Source organism: Ascaphus truei, chromosome 5, assembly GCF_040206685.1.
Source record: "Ascaphus truei isolate aAscTru1 chromosome 5, aAscTru1.hap1, whole genome shotgun sequence".
Classification (NCBI taxonomy): domain Eukaryota; kingdom Metazoa; phylum Chordata; class Amphibia; order Anura; family Ascaphidae; genus Ascaphus; species Ascaphus truei.
In genome coordinates, this window is record NC_134487.1 from 298378071 (window position 1) to 298404054 (window position 25984).

Here is a 25984-nt window from a genome sequence, read left to right on the forward strand (position 1 = left end):
CAGGGAGGGGGGGGCAGTGGACAGGAGGGGGGGCAGTGGACAGGAGGGGGGGGGCAGTGGACAGGAGGGGGGGGCAGTGGACAGGAGGGGGGACGCAGTGGACAGGAGGGGGGACAGGAGGGGGGGACGCAGTGGACAGGAGGGGGGGGCAGTGGACAGGAGGGGGGGGCAGTGGACAGTGACACACACACACACACACACACACACACACACACACACACACACACACACACCTCTCAGTTGATGCGCCCTTTCTCAGTTCCGTTTGGCGCCGGAGGTGGGGAGCGACACCTACCTGTACTTCCGGCCGCCGCCACCGTCTGACTCGGCGCCGCGAGGGAGGAAGGGGGTCCGCCATCTTACGCGCCGCGTGGCAGCTGCGGGAAGCGAGGTGATTTGGAGCGGGGAGGGGGGAGAGGTGATTTGGAGCGGGGAGAGGTGATTTGGAGCGGGGAGAGGTGATTTGGAGCGGGGAGAGGTGATGCCGCTGGGGAGGGGGAAGAGGTGATGCCGCTGGGGAGGGGGAAGAGGTGATGCCGCTGGGGAGGGGGAAGAGGTGATGCCGCTGGGGAGGGGGAAAAGGTGATTTGGAGAGGGGAGAGGGGAGAGGGGAGAGAGGTGTGTGTGTGTGTGTGTGTGTGTGTGTGTGTGTGTGTGTGTGTGTGTGTGTGTGTGTGTGTGTGTGTGTGTGTGTGTTTTATTTATTTTTTTGGACCTTTGGCCCGTCACTCCGCCTCAGGCCAATGAGAGGTGTGGGGGGCGGGCCAAGGGGGTGGTGTGAGTGTGTGAGGACAATGAGAGGTGTGCGGGGGCGGGCGGGCCAAGGGACCAATGAGATTGCCGCTAGGGACACCGGACATCCAGCAGGCAGGCATGCATGCAGGCAGGCAGGCAAACATACAGTGCTTTCACTAATATAGTATAAGATATATATATACACCACACACACACCACACACACACACACACACACACACACACACACACACACACACACACACACACACACACACACACACACACACACACATATATACACCACACACACACCACACATATATACATATATACACACACACACCACATATATACATATATACACACACACACCCTGCAGCCCGTTTTTCTCACACACACACACACACACACACACACACACACACACACACACACACACACACACACACACACACACACACCGCTCCTCTGCTTCCCCTCAGAGGTTTTTTTTAATTTATTTTTTAAATGAGCTAGCAGCCCTTGTTTCCCGCTGCTGGCGGCCCTGATCGCGGCGCCCCTCTAGCCAAGCCGCGGCGCACCAGGGCGCTGCAGCGCAAAGTATGGGAAACACTGTATTAGTGCATTATGGTTGTTGGACGCAGGCCAATGAGAGGTGTGCGGGGGCGGGCATTGAACGCAGGCCAATGAGAGTCAGTGAGGGGTGGGACGCAGGCCAATGAGAGGTGTGCGGGGGCGGGCATTGGACGCAGGCCAATGAGAGTCAGTGAGGGGTGGGACGCAGGCCAATGAGAGGTGTGCGGGGGCGGGCATTGGACGCAGGCCAATGAGAGTCAGTGAGGGGTGGGACAGTGTGGCATTGGTGTTGGACGTAGGCCAATGAGAGGTGTGCGGGGGCGGGCATGGCCTGAGCCGGAGTGACAGGGCCAAGGTCCAATGCGATTGACCCTTGGGACGCAGACATACAGTGATTTCACAAATATATAGTAGATATATATTCGAATAGACTATATCGTTCTTCCAGCGGTGTTACAATGGATAAAGCAAGAAAGGTTTTTACTTAAAAACAGTGCATCCTAGAATGTATCTGTGACTGAAGCCTATCCACCCCCCCCCCCCCCCTGTGCAGTATTTGATTTAGGACTTAAGGTGTTAAATGGTCCCTGAATGTTAGTGATGTAAGAGTATGTGTGTGTATGTATGTGTGTAAATATACATTTTAAAAATGCCCACAGTGTGTACAGTGCTTTACAAAAGGTGTGTGTGAGATTATATTCCAATGTTGTGGGTAGGTGTTGAAATGTAAGAGGGTGTTGCATTACTATTAATGTGTGTAGATACTATGTCGTCCCTATTGGTATATAGGGATAGAATTACATTGTACATATGTATGTATAAGAGACAGCGGTTTGTGCATTCATATAGCACAGTATGTATAGACATGGTCTTTAGTACTCATGGGAAGAGAGTTCTCTTGTGTCAGGGTAGTGACTCATGAAGCTGCGGTCTCGGTTTAGGCTACCGCTAAGTGTCCCGAACAGTTGCATAAATTTGTATTCATGCAACCGTCTCTGTTTCGGTGTTCTAAGATTACCTTTGTGTATGGCAACCCTCAGATAGTTCATCTTATGGCCAGAGTCAGAGAAATATTCGCAGACAGGACTGTCTCTTGTTCCAAGTGTGATGCTGTGGCGATGCAGGTTCCTTCTCTTGTTAGCCCCTGCCCTGTCTCCCCTATGTAGTAGCAGCCCCCTGGGCATTTCATGCACATGATGAGGTACACGACATTGCTGGAGGAACAGGTGAACCTTCCTCTGATTTTGTACTCCAGATTCCTGTGTGGTATTTGTATTGTGCCCGCTGTGTGGAGCATTGCGCAGGTTTTATATAAAGTATATTCTGCATAACAATGAACACTACAGGAGCTACACAGAAAATATATTAGAGCAGGGGTGAGCAAACTTTTTATGCCGAGACCCCCTTTTTATCCATGAAATTTCTCGGGCCCCCCCTGCCTGATGTAATCAAAATCACATGAAAAAAAACCCTTTATTAACCTGCACTATTCTGTTCGGCCGCCCACGCATATCTTCGGCTGCCCGCGCGCGCACATCTTTTTCGCCTGCTCACCCAGGTTTTGCCGCACACGCCCCGCCTAAATAATCTTGCGCCCTGGGCGTCCCCCCTCAGTTTGTGCACCACTGCATTCAATCACAACACACACAACCAACACTCAATCACAACCAAGACACACACACTCACAACACACACAACCAACACTCAATCACAACCAACACACACACTCAATCACAACACACACACAGACAGACAACCAACAAGCACAGCGCACACACACACACATCACCCACTCAATCACAACCAACACAGACACAACACACACTCAATTACAACACCCACACACACAACACCCACTCAATCACAACCAACACAGACACAACACACACTCAATCACAACACACACACACAGACACAACACACACTCAATCACAACCGACACAGCACACACACTCACAACACACACAACAAAGACTCACACATAATCACAACCAACACACACAGACACAACACACACTGCAGTCTCTCTCTCTCTCTCTCTCTCTCTCTCTCTCTCTCTCTCTCTATATATATATATACACACACACACACACACACACACACACACACATGGGGGAGGGAGTAACTAAGCCTGCTCAGGTCCCCCCATGTGCTGCTGAAAACCGGCGGGTAACAGACAGGAGGAGGAGGGCTTGTCTGTGTGGAGGGAAGGCCCCGCCCCCTCTGCAAGGCTCCACCCCCTCTGCAAGGCCCCGCCCCCTCTGCAAGGCCCCGTCCCCTCTGCAAGGCCCCGCCCCCTCTGCAAGGCCCCGCCCCCTCTGCAGGCAGACACAGCAGAGAACTGGAAGCAGCCTCAGCACGGAGCTTCTGGCCGCCCGTGCACAGCTCTGCCCGCCTCCAGGTTTCCCCGCACGCAGCCCGCGCCCCCCCTACATAATCTTGCGCCCCCCCAGTTTGCGCACCTCTGTATTAGAGGGTTTCTGCTTGTTCACCTGTCACCTCCGAGGAAGGACGAAATCGTTGAGCCTGGTGTTCGGTATTTCAATGTTTCCTGGTGGGGGGGTATTTTGTTTAAGAATTTTTCTGAAAATAATTTCTAGAGTCCAGTGTGTGTTTTTAAAAAAAAATTTACAAGGGAATTATTCTATTTCTGTTTAATGCAAAACTCTATGAAATGTAAAACACATTTATTCTAACAATTATAATAAATAAACAGGGCCACTTATGCAGCCCCCAAATACTCCCAATGGCCTTATTACCCCAGTCACCCGCCAAAACACCATGGCCCATATTTACCAAGACACCTTTGGGCCTAAAACATGCAAATATGGCTTTCATAGAATGAGCCGCCACACGTATTACGGCCCATGCATTTAAGCCTTAGCAATGTTTAGTAAATCTTGGCAAACATACAGTATCAGAACGTAACATTTTACAAAGGTACAAGGTTTTCGGACCTCATAGATTAACCATCCCTGGTCTACATGGTGCTGTATACATTGTAACAATATGGCTGTATATGTCACTACTGTGCCTACCAAACCTTCATATTGTGCGTTGTTATACATACAGCTCAGATCCTATGTGAGTCTTACCGGTTTGAGTCAGACGATTTTAGCATAAGTGGCCTCAGAGTTTTGTGGACTCTCTATGTTTCTAGGTCCAGAACTTCCAAACCACACAGAGACAGACGTCACACTCTTTGCGAAAAGTATACCTGAACTGGTATATGCATTCTGCAGATACACTGATAATGTGAAGGATTGGACTACATTGATAATCTGTAGTAAATTATTTTTGGCACAGTAAGTGCACAGCGCCAGCTTTGGGGATTGCAATGACCAGCAGCGTATATAGCCGTCTGTACTCTGCATACAGTTCTGCAAATATATGCAGCGAAGCTTGGAATTTGCTTCACAGGGACACTTTTACAGTACCTCAATTGTTTGTGGTTCCTGTGCATATGCAAAGAAGGGTGAGGGGCCGTGTTCGTCCTTTCTTCCATGTAATAACTCAGGAGGGAGAGGGAGGAGGGGGTACGATACCTTTTATCGGACCAACAAGTAGTTGATGTGTTACAAGCTTTCTAACCTCTCAGCGTGGTGACGTACAGTAAGGACACAATGAAGGACCCTGGGAGGTTCAAAAGCTTTTACCATTCCTTTTATTGGACCAACAAGTAGTTATTGTACCCCCTCTTCCCTCTCCCTCCTTTGTAACTACATGTACATATGCAACAGTCATACCATTACTCAAAAACAGCAAGCTTGACCCTACCTGTCTTTCTAACTATCGGCCTGTCTCCCTCCTGCCTTTTGCCTCTAAACTCCTTGAACGTCTTGTATTCGCTCGCTTGCTCCATTTTCTCAACACCTATTCTCTCCTAGACCCTCTACAATCTGGCTTCCGTACTGCTCACTCCACGGAAACAGCCCTCACTAAAATAACTGACGACCTCCATGCTGCCAAAGACAGAGGTCATTACACTCTGCTCATATTACTCGACCTCTCTGCAGCATTTGACACCGTGGACCACCCTCTTCTCCTTCACATTCTCCATACTCTTGGCATTCGGAACAAAGCTCTATCCTGGATCTCATCCTACCTCTCCCATCGTACTTTCAGTGTCTCTTCTGCTAATACCTCCTCCTCCTCTATTGATCTCTCTGTGGGGGTACCCCAGGGCTCTGTCCTGGGACCTCTTCTCTTTTCTCTGTATACACTCTCTCTAGGTGACCTAATAACATCTTTTGGGTTTAATTATCACCTCTATGCTGACGACACACAAATATATTTCTCAACACCCGACCTTACACCTACTGTACAAACCAAAGTTTCTGAATGTCTCTCTGCTATATCATCCTGGATGGCACTCCGCCGCCTTAAACTCAACATGGCTAAAACAGAGCTCCTCATACTTCCTCCCAAACCTGGCCCTACTACCTCCTTCCACATTACTGTTGGAACTACGATCATTCACCCAGTAGCCCAAGCACGCTGCCTTGGGGTCACACTCGACTCCTCTCTCACATTTGCCCCTCACATTCAAAACATTTCTAAAACCTGTCGCTTTTTCCTCCGCAATATAACAAAGATACGCCCTTTCCTCTGTTGCTCGACTGCTAAAACTCTGACTCAGGCCCTCATTCTCTCCCGTCTTGATTACTGTAACCTCCTGCTGTCCGGCCTTCCTGCCTCTCACCTGTCTCCCCTACAATCTATCCTTAACGCTGCTGCCAGAATCACTCTACTCTTTCCTAGATCTGTCTCAGCATCTCCCCTCATGAAATCCCTCTCCTGGCTTCCGATCAAATCCCGCATCTCACACTCCATTCTTCTCCTCACTTTTAAAGCTTTACACTCTTCTGCCCCTCCTTACATCTCAGCCCTAATTTCTCGTTATGCACCATCCAGACTCTTGCGTTCTTCTCAAGGATGTCTTCTCTCTACCCCCTTTGTATCTAAAGCCCTCTCCCGCCTTAAACCTTTTTCATTGACTGCCCCTCACCTCTGGAATGCCCTTCCCCTCAGTACCCGACTAGCACCCTCTCTATCCACCTTTAAGACCCACCTTAAGACACACTTGCTTAAAGAAGCATATGAATAGGACTGTGGCTATTCTGAACACATGGCACATAAAGCTTGGCCCCCTGCAGATGCACTTACCAGAACTCCCTCCTACTGTCTCTGTACGTTCTCCCTACCTACCAATTAGACTGTAAGCTCCTCGGAGCAGGGACTCCTCTTCCTTAATGTCTAAAGCACTTATTCCCACGATCTGTTATTTATATTATCTGTTATTTATTGGATTACCACATGTATTACTGCTGTGAAGCGCTATGTACATTAATGGCGCTATATAAATAAAGACATACAATACAATACAATATGCAAAAACTCTTCTTGCACGCGCACGGGCATCTCGTGTATATCCAAAGATTGGTTTGGGACGTTGCATCTCCACTCCCCCTTCCAAATGAACATGCTGCACTTGTTATGCACAAGTTGTCTAAAGCTTCCTCTACTCTGAAAAAGAAGATCCCTAAATTTAACCAGTTACCCACACTGATAAATTACAGGTTTTACTTCCAGTTGCCAACACTCTAAAAAGTGCAACCTCACCTATTTCTAAATGTTCTTATATTATAAGAAAGGAAACCACCCTGAGAAATGAAGTTGACAGTGCAATATATTGCATTTTAAGAATCTATCACGGGTGTCATATTCCTTTCAGTTTCAGCCACCTTACAAAGCACCAGTATTTGGAGATTAGTCATTGGGTTGGGGTGGGGCAACATGGAAGGTTGTGACATTTTAGTTTTCATATTCTACCCCAGGTTCCAGTGACTGGAAAAGGAGAAGGTTACTCTTCTTTATCCAAGTACTAGCTGAGAGACCCGGCGTTGCCCGGGATGTAATGTTCCCGTTCCTCTCTCTCCTCCCCCCTCTCTCTGTTTGTCCCCCATTCACATCAATCCAGTCCCCCCCCTCCCTCCCTCCTTTACAGCTTCATGTAGCGTGTGTGCGTCAGTCACTGTGTGTTTGCTCGCGCGTCAGTGAGTCTGAGGCAGAAACACAAACACACACAGACTGACTGACGCACACACAGTCAGTGTGTGCCTCAGTCAGTGTGTGCGTGCGTCAGTCAGGCTTTGTGTGCGCGTCAGTCAGTGTGTGCGTGCGTGCGGCAGTCAGTCAGTGTGTGCGCGCGGGGCGTCAAAGGCAGGGGGGGGCGTCAAAGGCAGGGGGGGGCGTCAAAGGGAGGGGGGGCGTCAAAGGGAGGGGGGGGGGCGTCAAAGGGAGGGGGGGGGCGTCAAAGGGAGGGGGGGGCGTCAAAGGGAGGGGGGGGCGTCAAAGGGAGGGGGGGCGTCAAAGGGAGGGGGGGGGCGTCAAAGGGAGGGGGGGGGCGTCAAAGGGAGGGGGGGGGCGTCAAAGGGAGGGGGGGGCGTCAAAGGGAGGGGGGGGCGTCAAAGGGAGAGGGGGGGCGTCAAAGGGAGAGGGGGGGGCGTCAAAGGGAGAGGGGGGGCGTCAAAGGGAGGAGGGGGGGGCGTCAAAGGGAGGGGGGGGGGCGTCAAAGGGAGGGGGGGGGCGTCAAAGGGAGGGGGGGGGGCGTCAAAGGGAGGGGGGGGGCGTCAAAGGGAGGGGGGGGGCGCCTCAAAGGCATGGATTCCTCCCCCTGCATTTCCTGCACAGGAGGGGGGGGGCAGTGGACAGGAGGGGGGGGGGCAGTGGACAGGAGGGGGGGGGGCAGTGGACAGGAGGGGGGGGGGGCAGTGGACAGGAGGGGGGGGGCAGTGGACAGGAGGGAGGGGGCAGTGGACAGGAGGGGGGGGCAGTGGACAGGAGGGGGGGGGGCAGTGGACAGGAGGGGGGGGCAGTGGACAGGAGGGGGGGGGCAGTGGACAGGAGGGGGGGGGGCAGTGGACAGGAGGGGGGGGGCAGTGGACAGGAGGGGGGGGGGCAGTGGACAGGAGGGGGGGGCAGTGGACAGGAGGGGGGGGCAGTGGACAGGAGGGGGGGGGGCAGTGGACAGGAGGGGGGGGGCAGTGGACAGGAGGGGGGGGCAGTGGACAGGAGGGGGGGCAGTGGACAGGAGGGGGGGGCAGTGGACAGGAGGGGGGGGGCAGTGGACAGGAGGGGGGGGGGCAGTGGACAGGAGGGGGGGGGCAGTGGACAGGAGGGGGGGGGCAGTGGACAGGAGGGAGGTGGCAGTGGACAGGAGGGGGGGGGCAGTGGACAGGAGGGGGGGCAGTGGACAGGAGGGGGGGCAGTGGACAGGAGGGGGGGCAGTGGACAGGAGGGGGGGGCAGTGGACAGGAGGGGGGGGCAGTGGACAGGAGGGGGGGCAGTGGACAGGAGGGGGGACGCAGTGGACAGGAGGGGGGGGCAGTGGACAGGAGGGGGGACAGGAGGGGGGACGCAGTGGACAGGAGGGGGGGGCAGTGGACAGGAGGGGGGGGCAGTGGACAGTGACACACACACACACACACACACACACACACACACACACACACACACACACACACACACACACACACACACACACACACACACACACACACCTCTCAGTTGATGCGCCCTTTCTCAGTTCCGTTTGGCGCCGGAGGTGGGGAGCGACACCTACCTGTACTTCCGGGCGCCGCCACCGTCTGACTCGGCGCCGCGAGGGAGGAAGGGGGTCCGCCATCTTACGCGCCGCGTGGCAGCTGCGGGAAGCGAGGTGATTTGGAGCGGGGAGGGGGGAGAGGTGATTTGGAGTGGGGAGAGGTGATTTGGAGCGGGGAGAGGTGATTTGGAGCGGGGAGAGGTGATGCCGCTGGAGAGGGGGAAGAGGTGATGCCGCTGGGGAGGGGGAAGAGGTGATGCCGCTGGGGAGGGGGAAGAGGTGATGCCGCTGGGGAGGGGGAAGAGGTGATGCCGCTGGGGAGGGGGAAGAGGTGATGCCGCTGGGGAGGGGGAAAAGGTGATTTGGAGAGGGGAGAGAGGTGTGTGTGTGTGTGTGTGTGTGTGTGTGTGTGTGTGTGTTTTATTTATTTTTTTGGACCTTTGGCCCGTCACTCCGCCTCAGGCCAATGAGAGGTGTGGGGGGCGGGCCAAGGGGGTGGTGTGAGTGTGTGAGGCCATTGAGAGGTGTGCGGGGGCGGGCGGGCCAAGGGACCAATGAGATTGCCGCTAGGGACACCGGACATCCAGCAGGCAGGCAGGCATGCATGCAGGCAGGCAGGCAAACATACAGTGCTTTCACTAATATAGTATAAGATATATAACAGTAAATACAAATGTTATGTGAGTTGGGGAGCTGGGTGTGGGGGAGATGGGGTGAGGGTGGGTGGGGCGAGGAGGATTGCACCTTTAATATTTGCAGTAATTATTTTTGGTGTCCCTCCTCCTGTTAGTATAAGCATTGCATAGCTGGACATACGCAGTCGGACACAGGATTGCTTTGTATTACAGCTTGTTCTTTGTGGGCCAAACAAGTGATGCACCTTTACCGATATTTAAACACAATCTCCGCCGTGTTTCCCTGTCCTTGCAGCATGCTGCGGAGCTGGAACAGAAGCAAAACGAGTCTGAGAATAGAAAGCTGCTGGGTGAAATCGTTAAATATAGCAATGTCATACAGGTGAGACACTGGCAAAAGTGACTGTTATTTGGGGTTACAGCCGGGATTTAAATGTGTGATGTCCACCCAGAATGTAATACATAAACCGGACAAAGCACAAGTACTAAACCAACAAGCAAGGTCAACTGGGACCGTATGAGTGTAATAAAACTTGTAATTCATTATCCGTCTGATAACACCATTTCCTACTTAAGTGTGGTATATATTGGATTGATACAGATATTGAACATGTATATATGATGTTATGTTAGATCATAAGCTCTTTGGGACAGGGACCCCCTCCGTCTCACATTTTCCCCTTTTATTTCTGTAGCTCTTGCTTTGTAATAATTCTTGTATTTTCTTGCCCAAGCAATGTATCTTGTACTGCACAGCACTGAGTACATGCTCGAGGCTAGTCATGAATATATCATCAGCTCCGCTCCCCCCTGCCCTTAACTGTTCTAAATACCTTATGGTTCAGTGATTCATGCGCGTATATAAATAATAAGACAAAGAACACACCTTACCCAAACCAAGGCACGGAGAAATGATGATACAGCACAAGGTAATGAATTGAACTAAAAGAGTATAATTACGTCCAACAAGAACACCAACGTTTGGGTCCTGCAGAGAGAGGCCCTTCCTCAGGGAGCAGGTTCTCTGTGCCTGTCCATCCAGCTGTATTCATCATTTTTTCAGTGCATCCAGGCAAGCCAACTGTGTATAGGACTATATATATCTAGACACAGACAAACACACGTGATATTAAGCTTGATGTGTAAAGTTGCTTTATTCTCCCTATATGGAGCATCTGACTCTCTATTGCCATTTCCTGCTATTAACAGTTACTGCACATTAAAAGCAACAAATACCTCACGGTCAATAAGAGGTTACCGGCCCTCCTGGAGAAGAATGCCATGCGGGTGTCGCTGGACGTGGCTGGAAACGAAGGCTCCTGGTTCTACATCCAACCGTTTTGGAAGCTGAGGAGCGAAGGCGACAACGTGCGTATGTTAGGAAACCCGTGGCGAACACGGAGGCGTTTCTTTGTCTTTCTCCCGAAGCCCTGCGGCAAGTTTCTCCGCAGCAATCCCGCCTGCTAGCTTGTTACCATTCAAACGGGGAGGTCCTCCATACCTGAACTGCGCTGATTTTAGCTCTGGGGCCTCCCCGCTCCCAGAGATACGTACTGGTTCGGTCAGTGGCGTTTTGGGGGGGGGGATGACGTTGAGGTTTTCTGTTTGATGATTGCGGGCGCCATTACTGGGGCATAAACCGGGGAGTTTTTAGAGATCCGGAGGGAAGGGGAGTCCTTGGAGCGAAAAAAATAGCCCAGCTCAGCTTCGGAGGAGTCAGGAAAATCGGCGGGATTGCTGCTTTCATTATAAGGAAGAATTACATTGCAGACAAGTACAAAATATCAAGCTCAGAGGAATAGAATAAATATTTGGGGTTATTGTTGCGACTCACCGACAGATTACTTTATTGAAGCAGTAGTGTTTAAAACATTGCCCATAACCCGAGTACACTTGAGGGCCTGTCCTCAGGAATTAGAGGAGGGAGCTGACCCGTCCTAAATAGTAAGGAAAACTAGGATAGATGGGGAATTTATGGGCATGAGAGGGTGGAGATCAATACATACTGTAGGCTTTAAACTGCCCATTTTGAGCACCCACTACTCTAAACTGTCTCATATTGTTGACATAACCGCCTTGCAAAGAAAATATGCCAAGAGCTATGTACAGCATTTATCATTGTGTGAGCGGCCTACGGCAGACTGAGGAGGAATGAGATGGTGGGAATAGACGTAGGCCTGGGAGTACGCAGGGGTTAGGCCTTGGAGTACGCAGGGGTTAGGCCTGGGAGTACGCAGGGGTTGGGCCTGGGAGTACGCAGGGGTTAGGCCTGGGAGTACGCAGGGGTTAGGCCTGGGAGTACGCAGGGGTTAGGCCTGGGAGTACGCAGGGGTTAGGCCTGGGAGTACACAGGGGTTAGGCCTGGGAGTACGCAGGGGTTAGGTTTGGGAGTACCCAGGAGTTAGGCCTGGGAGTACGCAGGGGTTGGGCCTGGGAGTACGCAGGGGTTAGGCCTGGGAGTACGCAGGGGCCAGGGTTAGGCCTGGGAGTACGCAGGGGTTAGGCCTGGGAGTACCCAGGGGTTAGGCCTGGGAGTACGCAGGTGTTAGGCCTGGGAGTACCCAGGGGTTAGGCCTGGGAGTACGCAGGGGCCGGGGTTAGGCCTGGGAGTACTCAGGGATTAGGTCTGGGAGTACGCAGGGGTTAGGCCTGGGAGTACCCAGGAGTTAGGTCTGGGAGTACGCAGGGGTTAGGCCTGAGAGTACGCAGGGGTTAGGCCTGAGAGTACGCAGGGGTTAGGCCTGAGAGTACGCAGGGGTTAGGCCGGGGAGTACGCAGGGGTTAGGCCTGGGAGTACCCAGGGGTTAGGCCTGGGAGTACGCAGGGGTTAGGCCTGGGAGTACCCAGGGGTTAGGCCTGGGAGTACGCAGGGGTTAAACCTGGGAGTACGCAGGGATTAGGCCTGGGAGTAAGCAGGGGTTAGGCCTGGGAGTAAGCAGGGGCTAGGCCTGGGAGTACGCATGGGTTGGGCCTGGGAGTAAGCAGGGGCTAGGCCTGGGAGTACGCAGGGATTAGGCCTGGGAGTACGCAGGGGTTAGGGCTGGGAGTACGCAGGGGTTAGGCCTGGGAGTACGCAGGGGTTAGGCCTGGGAGTACGCAGGGGTTAGGCCTGGGAGTACGCAGGGGTTAGGCCTGGGAGTACGCAGGGGTTAGGCCTGGGAGTAAGCAGGGGTTCGGCCTGGGAGTACGCAGGGGTTAGGCCTGGGAGTATGCAGGGGTTAGGCCTGGGAGTACGCAGGGGTTAGGCCTGGGAGTACGCAGGGGTTAGGCCTGGGAGTAAGCAGGGGTTCGGCCTGGGAGTACGCAGGGGTTGGGCCTGGGAGTACGCAAGGGTTAGGGCTGGGAGTACGCAGGGGTTAGGCCTGGGAGTACCCAGGGGTTAGGCCTGGGAGTACCCAGGGGTTAGGCCTGGGAGTACGCAGGGTTTAGGCCTGGGAGTACGCAGGGGTTAGGCTTGGGAGTACGCAGGGGTTAGGCCTGGGAGTATGCAGGGGTTAGGCCTGGGAGTACGCAGGGGCCGGGGTTAGGCCTGGGAGTACGCAGGGGTTAGGCCTGGGAGTACGCAGGGGCCGGGGTTAGGCCTGGGAGTACGCAGGGGTTAGGCCTGGGAGTACGCAGGGGTTAGGCCTGGGAGTACGCAGGGGTTAGGCCTGGGAGTACGCAGGGGTTGGGCTTGGGAGTACGCAGGGGTTAGGCCTGGGAGTACGCAGGGATTAGGCCTGGGAGTACGCAGGGGTTAGGCCTGGGAGTACGCAGGGGTTAGGCCTGGGAGTACGCAGGGGTTAGGCCTGGGAGTACGCAGGGGTTAGGCCTGGGAGTGCGCAGGGGTTAGGCCTGGGAGTACGCAGGTGTTAGGCCTGGGAGTACGCAGGGGTTAGGCCTGGGAGTACGCAGGGGTTAGGCCAGAAAGAGGGTCCATCCTAGGGTGAGATTGTAGAATATGGAGATGGGGATGGTGGAGAAAGACTGAATCTGCAAACCCCCGAAACACAGGCCTTTAGCCCACAAATTGCAGTTCTATCACTTGCACAGTGACTGCTTAAAAAAATGATCTTGGTTTGATTTGATCCAAATGTAACGGGTATTCCCCCTACCCCAATCGCAGATAGAGTGCATGTGAGGGGGAACCTATACGTTACCAGGTGTGGTGCGTATACCTGCAGGTTCACAGGAGGTCTGAGCCTCCGCTGATGGGAACCTGGGGTGAATCCTCTGAAATGATCTTCCTTACAGCGCCTCCACCTATGTAGGATTCTAGGAGTGTAGAATGTACCCCACACAGGACCCACATATATTAACCACATACACCAAAGGTATATATAACTCAGGTTTACTATATGCAGATAACATCACACAATACACATGCATCAACCTCAATGTCACCTTGTGACACTACTTCCCAGGGGTGATAACCCCACACCGTGTCCACAGTCCCCAATGTCATCCACTCCCACTTAGGAGTATATACCCCGGGCCCACCACCGTGTACCCCCATACCGTGTCCACAGTATACCCTTGTCCCGTGGTCAGCGCTGCCACTATGTGTGAGTACTCTGTTGGTGCACTTATAACGATACCTGCCCAGTGCGACGGCACCTGGGCTTTAAAAGATCTTCACAAAGGGTCCGCCGATCTCCTGCACGACGTCCTTGTTTCCCCCAAGCGCGAAGATCCGTCAGGGGCGATCTCCCCCTGGAGATAGTCCTGCTCTCTCAATGGAGTAGGCTTGAGCGTCCGCTGTGTCCCTAACTGCCAATATCACTAATGGGACAGGGTCCCTAACCTAGGGCCTGTCCCTGAAGCACAACAAGCTATAGTGGTGACTCAGGACCTCACTGGGGCCTAGGGGCTGCTGGCCTAATGAAGCGGGTCACAGACCCCTGCAACCACCTCCTACCCCTAGCTCTTCCTGGTCTTGACTGACTAGCGTGGGCTGAGCGCGTGAAATGTATCTATCTCCTAGAGCAGGGAGATACTGCAGCCCTATTGGCTCCCTGGCGTCAGGTGGGGCGCTCCTGAGGCTCATGGGACTTGTAGTCCCTGCTATAGCCTCCTACCAATTGGCTGCCCTTCCGAGTGCATGTACTGCACATGCGCGAATTAACAGGGGCCTCCCGTCGCATCTTTACCCTGCGCATGCGCGAGGAATGAACATGGCGGCGCCCTGTGCTGTCGGGCCGCCGCGGAGCCTCTGGAGCACTCCCTGCTCGGCCCCCACCCTCCAGAAACGCCGGCGGGTCTGCTGCTTGGCTCCGGCAGCACTTGCCATCGCTCCCGGCAGCGGAGGTAACGGGGGGTGGGGGAGGGGGGGGTCGCAGGGCACAAAGGAGCCCAGGGCTACAAAAATTATTTTGCCAAATTGTACTTACAAATTGAGCTTGTATATTCAATGTATTATTCACTCAAATATTTACTTAATGTATTGACTGATCAGATATATGAGGGCTCTTCATCTGGTGGCATACTAGTTGCTTAGGTCAGCGGTGCGCAAACAGGGTGGCGCAAGATTGTTCAGGGGGCCGGGGGGGGCGGCAGTCGCATAGGCCCCGCGCTATTCCCCCAAGGCATTTAAATGAATGCCGGGGGATCGCGTGAGGCCTCTGCAACTTCACTTACCTTCTCTTCGGCGAGGCGTCTTCATGGCAACGTGGCATCAAATGACCTTGAGGGCTCACGTTACGTCACGTTGGCATGGTAGCGTGTCCCCGCTGCGTCATTTCTCGCCGGAGAGAAGGTAAGGAGGGGGGCATGAGCAGGGAGGGAAGCAGGCAGGGGGGCGCAGCAGGATACGTTTGCGCACCCCTGGCTTAGGTAGTTTCTCTCACTGAAACTCACTTGTAATTTGTAATGTGAATGTATATGGTACATACGTTATAAATGCTGGCAAAATTTTAAAATATAGTAAGTAAGTCTTTAAATGTATTTAAAAAATGACATTGCAATAAGCGTGTTGCCATTCTACTCCTGTTTTCTGAGCTTGTCCCTTTGGAGAACTAGTTGTAGGATCCTGAGATACACCAAGGCAGCGGTGCGCAATGTGGGGAGCGCTGGATTTTTTGGGGGGGCACGGGCGCTTGCAGAGGTCTCGGGCTCTTCCCCGAGGCATTTAAATTAAATGCCGGAGGACTGCTTGAGGCCTCTGCAACAATAAAACTTACCTTGATTCGGCCGCTGTGACGTGTCATGCGGGGTGACGTCACACGGCCGTCTCCATGGAAATGGGGCCACGTGACCCTGAGGCATCATTTGACGCCGCACACAAGCGAAGGGGGTGGGGGTGCGAGAGCAAGGGGGAGCTGGCAAGGGGGCGCAGCTCCAAAAGTTTGCGCTCCCCTGCACCAAGGTATATTTTAACATTTAAAAAAAAAAATATTGGAAAAAGAATTATAAGTTAAAAAAAAATGTATTTCTCGGACACCATGTCCAGCTTTGATAAAGAAAAGGAAAAAGACCACAGACCTTGAAAGGCCTTCTTAGCTCGTTTATGTTAAATCGGCAATCACCCCATAATATGCAGCATCTTGTTCCAACTTAATAGATCTGGGGCGTTCCACGGAGCTCAGCCATGGGGATTCCAGCCCCAGTAACCACTCGGACGCTGTGAAATTACTTTTTGTTCCCCATTTTTTGCTGGTCAAAAAAATAAACACAAATAAAGCTGCCGGGTCACCAACAGAACGATGACAGCATCGTCTCTGGGTGACATTGTGACCTTTTTTTACCGGCCACTGAAGCACAGTTGACCCCGACGTTTGGATATGTGTTTCTTTTGAAGCCATGGACATTTCTTATTCCTTTGCTGTCATTGCTCTTTGTAGGTTGTTGTGGGGGACAAGGTCGTGCTGATGCCAGTCAATGCAGGACAGCCACTACACGCCAGTAACATCGAACTCCTTGATAATCCTGGGTGCAAGGAGGTAAGGTGCATTTTGATACGTAATACATTCGGAAAAGACAGCGGGGAACACTTTGCCCTATCGTGTCCTTTCTCTTTCGCAGGTAAATGCGGTAAATTGCAACACTAGCTGGAAAGTCGCGCTGTTCATGAAATACAGCGACTACCGGGACGACGTCTTAAAAGGTGTAAGTACAGCATGTGGATTTTAAGATTGGCAGTGGGGATATGAAGGCGCCTTTCAAGAAGAAAAGTGAGGAGTGACGAGAAAAGCTAAGCCCTTCTGATGGTGTGGAATCCAGTGTTTGAAGCACTCTACTGTCACATAATATGTCACTAAAACCTATTATCTTATCATGAAAGCACAAGTCTAAACGTAAATTGAGCATGAATGGAACATATTAGTAGTTGTTTTGACAGGTGTGTGCAATGCAAGTTAAGAGTATCCATGACAACTATCATACCCATAATATTGGAGAAATGTGCTTGGAGCCACAACTGGAACAGTCTCCCGGAGACTCTCACAGCCTCCACCAGTCTACGTTCTTTCAGAACTAAGGCTGTCTCACATTTTAATCTGGTCTGTAACTGTTTCATACGCCTATAACATATATTATCTCTTACTGTGCATGCAATGTCTTGTATATAATGTATAACCTCTGTTCACTTATGTAACCATGTATTTGTAACCATGTATTTGTCATCATAACTCTATGCCCAGGACATACTTGAAGACAAGAGATATCTCTCAATGTATTACTTCCTGGTGCAACATTTTTTTATAAATGAAAGAAATAAGAAAGTATCTGAGCTAAGCAGAGAGTTTTCCTTGGTTTTCCCTTCCACCAAAGACATTCAGCAATAAAGTGTTTATTTAACTTTCCCAGGGGTCTTACTCTCTGTTGCCCTGCCCTGTGTCCTGCATAGTTTCAGCATACAAAAGCCTTTTCATGACTTTATGTTCGGATCAGAGTTTATTAAACTTATTACCACTCAAAGTAGTGGTAATAAAAGTCCTTTCATCCTTTCAGGATTCCATATTTCAGAACCAGGAGTTGGGATTATCAGCCTTAATGCAGTTATTATGTATTTATTTATAAAATGTTTTTCCGGGAAGGAATAGCATTGAGTTACCTCTCGTTTTCAAGCATGTCCTGGGCATAGAGTTATGAAAACATAATCCAAGGTTACATTAAATGAACAGAGGTTATACATTATATACAAGACATAGCATGCACAGTTAAAGATAATATATGTTATTGGCGTATGTAACAGTTACAGACCAGGTCAAAATATGAGACAGCTTTAGTCTTGAAAGAACTTAAACCGGTGGCAGCTTTGAGAGTCTCAGGTAGACCTGTCAGACCTTGGGACCATTTAAGAGTCTTTTGGAGTCAGATCTCAGGTGATAAGTGCTGCATGTGGTAGGGATGAGGAGCTTGTTCAGATAGATGGGTAGCTTGCCCAGAAAGTATTTGAAGGCCAGACAGGAAAAATGAACTTTGTGCCCAGACGCAAGTTATAGCCAATCCTGGTTCTTTGAGCATTTCAAGGTGATGTGTGTTGTAGTTACATTATAGGACAAAGCAGCATATTGAGTTGGAGAGGGTGTTTAGTTTGCCAAGGTGAGTTTGGGGTGTTGTACCATACACAATATCCCCACAGTCTATAATTAGCAGTGTTCGACAAACCTATACATTTGCACGCCCCGGGCGAGTGGATTTTACATCGTGGCGAGCTCCTATTGGCCCAAGCAGCACACGTGTGGTACTAGGTGGCGAGTAGATTTTTTTGTTTGGCGAGTAGATTTTTTGGTGATTTGTCGACCACTGATAATTAGCATTAACATATGCTGTGCGATGCACTTTCAGACCAGCTGGTTTAGGAAGGATTTGTTCAGGGAGTATCAATATGCAACCTGAATGTTAAATGGGAGTCAAACCATACGCCCATGTATTTAAAACTAGTGACAGGGGCTAAGATGGTGTTAAGAGTTGGTTCTGATCTGTAGCTCTATCTTGGTAGCTTTAGCGATTTAGTTTTAGACCCAAATACCATTGTTACAGTCTTATCAGTGTTTAAAAACAGTTTCTTTTGGCAAATCCACTTTTCACGTCTTGCTAAATCAGATTGAAGCACGTGCCCAAGGTCAGAGAGGCTATGGCCGTGTGCATATAAGATTGTGTCACCTGCATACATGTGTATTGAAGCTTCCTTACAAGCTGTAGCTAGATCATTAATGAAGACTGAAAAGAGTAGGGGCCCCAGAACAGAGCCTTGCAGGACACTAAAGGTATCATCCAAGGGGTTTGAGTTAGAGCCTGAGATAGACACATGTGGGGATCTACCTGATTGGTAAGAATGGAACCAGTTTAAAGTGTGTTCCCCTATTTGAGAGCCCTGGAGTTTGTTTAACAAGATAACATCATCAACAGTATCAAAAGCCTTTGCAAAACCTAGGAACTGCACCAGTGAGTTGTCCCAGTTCCATTTTACAATGGATCTTATTACAAACTTTTAGGAGGGTAGTTACGGTGGAGTGTTTGGTGCGAAAGCTAGATTGGAGTTGACTAAGGAAATTTGTCTTGATATAGTAATCGCTTAATTAAGAATGAACACATTTTTTCCCATGACTTTGGATAGTATTGGGAGAAGAGAGATTGGCCTGTAGTTTGAGACAGTGTTTTTGTCCCCACTTTTGAAGATTGGGACAACTCAGGCAGTTTTAGGGATATGGCCTGCAGACAGGATAGAGTTGATCAGGGAAGCAAGCGGTTTGGCAATGGCACCAAGTCGTAGGAATTTAGATTGCAACAGGCCGCGGTCCACATTGGCTGCTTAGTTTTAATTTGAGGAGCGCTTGTGTAATCTCCCCTTCTGATACTGGGACATTGAAAATGGTAAGCATTGTTGGAAGAGCTTTAGGGGTTCTCCCAGGTTGAGCTTCATGATTGCAGGTTGGGTTGCGCTTTGATCATTGTGAAGTAGCAACAACCCCACAAATTAATCATTGAATGCATTTGCAATGTCAGTGGGGTTTGTCAGAGTAGTATCCCCCTTAGTGATATTACTTGGTTGTTGATGGTTAGGAGGCTGGAATATATTGTTGATAACCTTCCAGAAGTTAGCTGGGTTTGATGTATTCTGGAGAAGATTGTCAGAGTAATATTGTGCTTTTGCGTGTCTTGTTCCCCATGTGCACGTATTCCACAGGCCTCTATGGGGCAGGCCCCAGTCGGCGTGTGTGCGCACGTGCGCACATGCACAAAGTGCGATGCGCGACTGCCTTTGCCAAAAGACAAAAATCGCGGTGGCCACGTCACGGCGGCGGTTCAGCCAATGAGGGCGAACCAGCCGCGTGATGTCATGGCCACGCCGCCGACAAAAATCTTGCCTTCTCTTCTGGATGCGTGTCCCATCGCGACCCTAGGACCGCAGATTGCGGCTTAAACTGGTGCATGCGCTGCCAGGCGCCCGACGCGCGTGTGCACGCAGTGACTGGGGCCGTAGCCTTACTTTGTGTCTTTTCCACAAGACATCCCTAAAATGGTAAAGCGCAATAAGGTCGGTGGTAACTGACGGAAGGTGGAACCCCCGTTCCCCCCTATACTCTTATTCTGCGGAGCATGGGGATCACAGAGTTTTACGAAGTCTGTTTGGAAATAATCAAGCGCAGAATTGAGGCAAGGTGTCAAGTTCATTCTGTACCAAGATCAGCCAGGAACTGCGGTGGGTTAAAGTTTCTACACGTTCTGGGGAGGAGAACTGCTACGGTTTAGATCAGCAGTGGCCAACTCCAGTCCTCAAGGGCCACCAACAGATCAGGTTTTAAGGATATATGCCTGCTTCAGCAGAGGTATCTCAATTAGTGGTTCAGTCAAACTCCTTAAAACCTGACCTGTTGGTGACCCTTGAGGACTGGAGTTGGCCAGTCCTGGTTTAGATGCTGTATTAAAGTGCTACTTTTATTAAACTTTGCGGCTTGACATCTTCAAAGGCCTTGTACTTTTGGGTGGCACTTATCCACGTGTTGTTCCTGCAGGGGGACGTGGTCAGGCTGTTTCATGCCGAACAGGAGAAATTTCTGACCTGCGATGAATATGAGAAGAAGCAGCACATTTTCCTCCGCACCACTCTACGCCAGTCCGCTACGTCGGCTACGAGTTCCAAAGCCCTATGGGAAATAGAGGTAATTGTATATGGGATTCGTGGTCTGGCCTCAATCCTGTTCTTGGAACACGAGTCACAAGGGGATTTGGGAATAAGTAAAGGATATGTCAATTAATGTGAGTGAGTATGTGTAGTTGGGTATGGAATAGGTTTTATCACAGGTGGGCAACAGGCATCCCTCAGGGGCTCCCATGCGACCCCAAACTTCCTATCTCCCCGGTCCTTCCTCCCTTCCAACTTTCAGCCTGTCTCACGAGCATTGGGGGAGGGGGGAGAGGAGCTGCAAGAGGAGTGTTAGTGGCAGTGTAATGTGGAGAGATAGAGAGAGAGAGAGGTGGGGGACAGAGTGAGAGAGGAAGGGGAGATCAGTGAGAGAGAGGGTTGTGGAACAGTGAGAGGGTGGAACAGTGAGAGAGAGAGGGGGGAACAGTGAGAGAGAGGGGGGAACAGTGAGAGAGGGGGGGACAGTGAGAGAGAGGGGGGGACAGTGAGAGAGAGGGGGGACAGTGAGAGAGAGGGGGGACAGTGAGAGAGAGGGGGGACAGTGAGAGAGAGGGGGGGACAGTGAGAGAGAGGGGGGGACAGTGAGAGAGGGGGGGACAGTGAGAGAGGGGGGACAGTGAGAGAGGGGGGACAGTGAGAGAGGGGGGACAGTGAGAGAGAGGGGGGACAGTGAGAGAGAGGGGGGGACAGTGAGAGAGAGGGAGGGACAGTGAGAGAGAGGGGGGGGGACAGTGAGAGAGGGGGGACAGTGAGAGAGGGGGGGAACAGTGAGAGGGGGAACAGTGGGGGCAGTGAGAGAGAGGTGGGAACAGTGAGTGAGAGAGAGGGGGGAACAGTGAGAGAGAGGGGGGAACAGTGAGAGGGAGGGGGGAACAGTGAGATAGAGAGGGGGGAACAGTGAGAGAGAGGGGGGAACAGTGAGAGAGAGGGGGGAACAGTGAGAGAGAGGGGGGAACAGTGAGAGAGAGGGGGGAACAGTGAGAGAGAGGGGGGAACAGGGAGAGAGAGGGGGAACAGGGAGAGAGAGGGGGAACAGGGAGAGAGAGAGGGGGAACAGTGAGAGAGAGAGAGGGGGAACAGTGAGAGAGAGAGAGGGGGAACAGTGAGAGAGAGGGTAAGAGAGATCAGGACAGAAAGAGAGGGGGGGAACAGTGAGTGAGAGAGAACGAGAGGGGGAACAGTGAGTGAGAAAGAGAGGGGGAACAGTGAGTGAGAAAGAGAGGGGGAACAGTGAGTGAGAGAGAGAGTGGAAACAGAGAGAGAGAGAGAGAGGGGGGGGGAACAGTGAGAGTGAGAGAGAGGGGGAACAGTGAGAGTGAGAGGGGCAGTGAGAGTGAGAGGTGGGAACAGTGAGAGAGAGGGGAAGAGAGATCAGGACAGAGAGAGAGAGAGAAGGGGGAGAGATCAACACAGAGAGAGAAGGGGGAGGGATATCAGCACTGAGAGAGAAGGGGGAGAGATAGCATGGAAGGGGAGACAGATTAGCACAAGGAGGGGGAGAGATGTTATAAGGAGTGGTTATATGGAGTGATATGAGGAGTTACAGATAGCGGTTATATGGCAAAAGACTATGTGCGGCCCCTTCAGGGCTGAATGTGTATCATGTTGCCCACCACTGGGTAATATGATCGTTATCCTGTCTATGGATAAATACTAATCACATAAACAGATAAGCTGACATGATTGGTTTGTTTGGCTGCAGGTTGTGCATCACGATCCATGTCGTGGAGGAGCAGGACAATGGAACAGCTTGTTCCGGTTTAAACACTTGGCAACGGGAAATTACTTAGCTGCAGAGGTGAGTGGGACATTCTTAAATAGTGTGAGGAGTTCAATCATTCATTTGGAAACAAAGGGGGGAGGAGGGGGTGTGATACCTTTTATTGAACCAACAAGTAGTTGGTATATTATAAAAGCTTCCGAAGCTCTCGGGGTCCTTCATTAGGTCTTACCCTGAGAGGTTAGAAAGCTTGTAACTGTGACAATGCTCGTCTCCCATCAGGAAGCGGACCCGACTGAGGTAGGGATGCCAATTAACCGACCAGAGCCCAGGGACAGAGTCCTGTTAGAGTATCCGTGGTCGGCGACAGGGAAAAGGTCAGGGCAGGCGGAAGGCAGCGAGGTCGGGGTCACGGTCCGAGGTCAGCAACAGGAATTCCAAATTAACAGGGAGGCCATAGGGATAGGCAAGCAACAGGCTGGCCTCTGGACCAGGGGAGCCACAGGGATAGGCAAGCCACACGGAAGCCTCAGTAAGAGCGGGTTCCAGCCAAAGTCTGGACTGGAACCCTTACAGTAACATATTAACTACTTGTTGGTCCAATAAAAGGTACCATACCCCTCCTCCCTCTCCCTCCTGTGTTACTACATGGAAGAAAGGACCATCACGGCCCCCCACCCTTCTCTGCTTATTAATGAATTAAATAATTATTGAATGAATGAGACTGAAGCCTGTGAAGTTACTATTACTGGCGATGAGTGAGGTTGCCTTTGAATGAGTAAAGCTGTCCTCCAATGAGTAAGACTCGTGTTGAGTTGGTCCTCATTCCGGTGAGTCAGGCTACCTCTGAGCGAGTGAGAGTATGCCAGCGTCTTATACATCACACACCTGGTAATAGGAGGTGAGCCCAATATAATGAATAAACTCACCATATCTGTCACCGTCCCAGTGTCCAAATGATTAGGATTCTGGTCCCGCAGAAAAGACGTGTAATTGGTAATGAAAAAATTCTGAACTTAATAAATGACAGAGAGGGAATTTAACCATTAAACCGCCGCACTCAAGGGTTATGCTACGTCAACCGGAAAAATGGGTGAATAAGTCGAAATTCTGTTGGCAGGATTTTTAAATTAGAAAATGCTGGAATATATCTAATATTGTTATAGAAATGTGGAATATTTGAATACTCTTTTAATTTGCATTTTCCAATATTCATTTTATTAAAAAAACAAAAAAAACAAACAAAAAAACAATTTAAGTGCCAACTTTTTTTAAACTTCAACAAATTCCCGAATATGCGAAAATGTGAATAAATGCCATATCCGCAGCGAATACAAATTCGGGGGAAAATATTCACTCACTTCTATTTAGCAGCTTTGATGCTGTTTTTGTCTTACATAAGTGCAGAAACGAGAAACACGTTTCTTGGAGATTTAACCTCCCGACAGGACACACACCACGGACCAGCACAGGGATCCCAATATGGCAGCCACCATTTGCATGCATGCGTCACGGAGACAGCATCCTGCCGGAGCGCTAGTACCACGGCGTGTTCAATAAGTGACACTGTGGAATTCTTTGAGGCTGTTGAAGTGGAGCATGATTCACACAGACGTGTTCTACTGATTTCAGACGAGTCATATTTGGCATATGTAGCAGATTGAGCATCTAAACACGTTCTTTATCACATACTCAGTACAGTTCCATTCATTTTGCTTAAGAGACACGGAAACTTGTTCAATGTCAAGCAAACTGCAATGTGTTGTCTGGGCATGTTGGCTCAATACTGACTAAGCTGGATGGAGACCAAACGTTTGAGAGTTGCTTAATGTAACACATTCTGTTTGTTTGCCATTTGCCTGTAGATATTGGCAGAAAATTCTTGGGTGTCTTGTTTGTGTCTTCATAGTGTAAGCTGCAAAATTAGCGTTGTTCCCTTTTGGGGTGAAGAGCTTCTCCCCCTTCATAAGTCAGGTGTGTAATGTTTGTTTTGTGTGGTCGCCGTGACATTTAGCTGGAGCGTGCTGCTTATCGTTGCTGTTCGGGCTAGGAGGGAATCAGGATTCGTAGCGACAGGAAACTGGCTTCATGGCAGGGCGCCAATAATATTTATTTGGTACTGTTCTCTATATAGCTGTGGTGTGCAAACTGGGGGCAGGGGGATATAGCAGGGGTGCGCGAGATTTTTCAGGGGCGCGGCAGGTATAGGGGGACAGCGCAAGACCTATGCAACTTCCCTTCCCTTGTCTTCAAGCGACGCGGCAGCATGGCAACGCAGCGTCAAATGACGCCGGGTGGTCACGTTACCATGGCAATGGGACATCACATGATCTTGCAGCATCATTTGATGACGGAGCAAAGGAAAGGGGGGGGGCGTGAGCAGGGGGGTCACAGCATGCAGGGGGGCGCCGGGGGGAGAAGTTTGCGCACCCCTGCATAGCATTGTCAGGATCAGGGTTTGCTGGGAGTACCGAGGATCTTTGAATCGCCAGAAAGGACTCGGGTTTAACAAACTGGAGTTTATATAGCCAGAGCTAACCGTGAAATGACACATAACATACACGCACAATGATACAGAACCGGCACCCAGGGCACCTAATCTCACAAGGTGCAAGGTGCAGCTGTAGCTAGCTTACCTCCTGGAGTGCTCTTAGTACTGGAACAACAAGTGTTTCTTTTGCGCGATTAATCAGTTTTAAAACATTCTCGCAGGCTCACACCCAGGCAGGGGGAGCCCACCGATTTTACCCAGGCAGGGGGAGCCCACCGATTTTACCCAGGCAGGGGGAGCCCACCGATTTTACCCAGGCAGGGGAAGCCCACTGATTTTACCCAGGCAGGGGAAGCCCACTGATTTTACCCAGGCAGGGGAAGCCCACCGATTTTACCCAGGCAGGGGGAGCACACCGATTTTACCCAGGCAGGGGGAGCCCACCGATTTTACCCAGGCAGGGGGAGCCCACCGATTTTACCCAGGCAGGGGGAGCCCACCGATTTTACCCAGGCAGGGGGAGCACACCGATTTTACCCAGGCAGGGGGAGCCCACCGATTTTACCCAGGCAGGGGGAGCCCACCGATTTTACCCAGGCAGGGGAAGCCCACCGATTTTACCCAGGCAGGGGAAGCCCACTGATTTTACCCAGGCAGGGGAAGCCCACTGATTTTACCCAGGCAGGGGGAGCCCACCGATTTTACCCAGGCAGGGGAAGCCCACTGATTTTACCCAGGCAGGGGAAGCCCACTGATTTTACCCAGGCAGGGGAAGCCCACTGATTTTACCCAGGCAGGGGAAGCCCACTGATTTTACCCAGGCAGGGGAAGCCCACTGATTTTACCCAGGCAGGGGAAGCCCACTGATTTTACCCAGGCAGGGGAAGCCCACTGATTTTACCCAGGCAGGGGGAGCCCACCGATTTTACCCAGGCAGGGGAAGCCCACTGATTTTACCCAGGCAGGGGGAGCCCACCGATTTTACCCAGGCTTTATGTACAGTATGCAGGTAACCTGATCACACGGGACACAGGATGGGCTACAGAAACTCAGGGAGCAGAGAGAGAGGTCCTGGGACAAGGGGCATTTATACCCTGTCCTAATTAGCAGGATGCCGGGAAGTCTGGGCAACACAAAGGCTTTCACACCCA

At 51.2% G+C, this 25984-nt stretch overlaps 1 protein-coding gene across 6 annotated transcripts in view; it reads left to right on the forward strand.

The window, feature by feature from the left end:
- Window positions 1-25984, forward strand: part of ITPR2 (inositol 1,4,5-trisphosphate receptor type 2) — a 317011-nt gene that overhangs the window by 91902 nt on the left and 199125 nt on the right. For all 6 annotated transcript variants that reach the window (XM_075602849.1, XM_075602844.1, XM_075602845.1 and 3 more), the window contains 6 exons: window positions 9850-9936; window positions 10764-10922; window positions 16373-16471; window positions 16554-16637; window positions 20492-20638; window positions 22325-22420. In XM_075602849.1, coding sequence (XP_075458964.1) covers window positions 9850-9936; window positions 10764-10922; window positions 16373-16471; window positions 16554-16637; window positions 20492-20638; window positions 22325-22420 — 672 coding nt within the window. The remainder of the gene's footprint in view (window positions 1-9849; window positions 9937-10763; window positions 10923-16372; window positions 16472-16553; window positions 16638-20491; window positions 20639-22324; window positions 22421-25984) is intronic.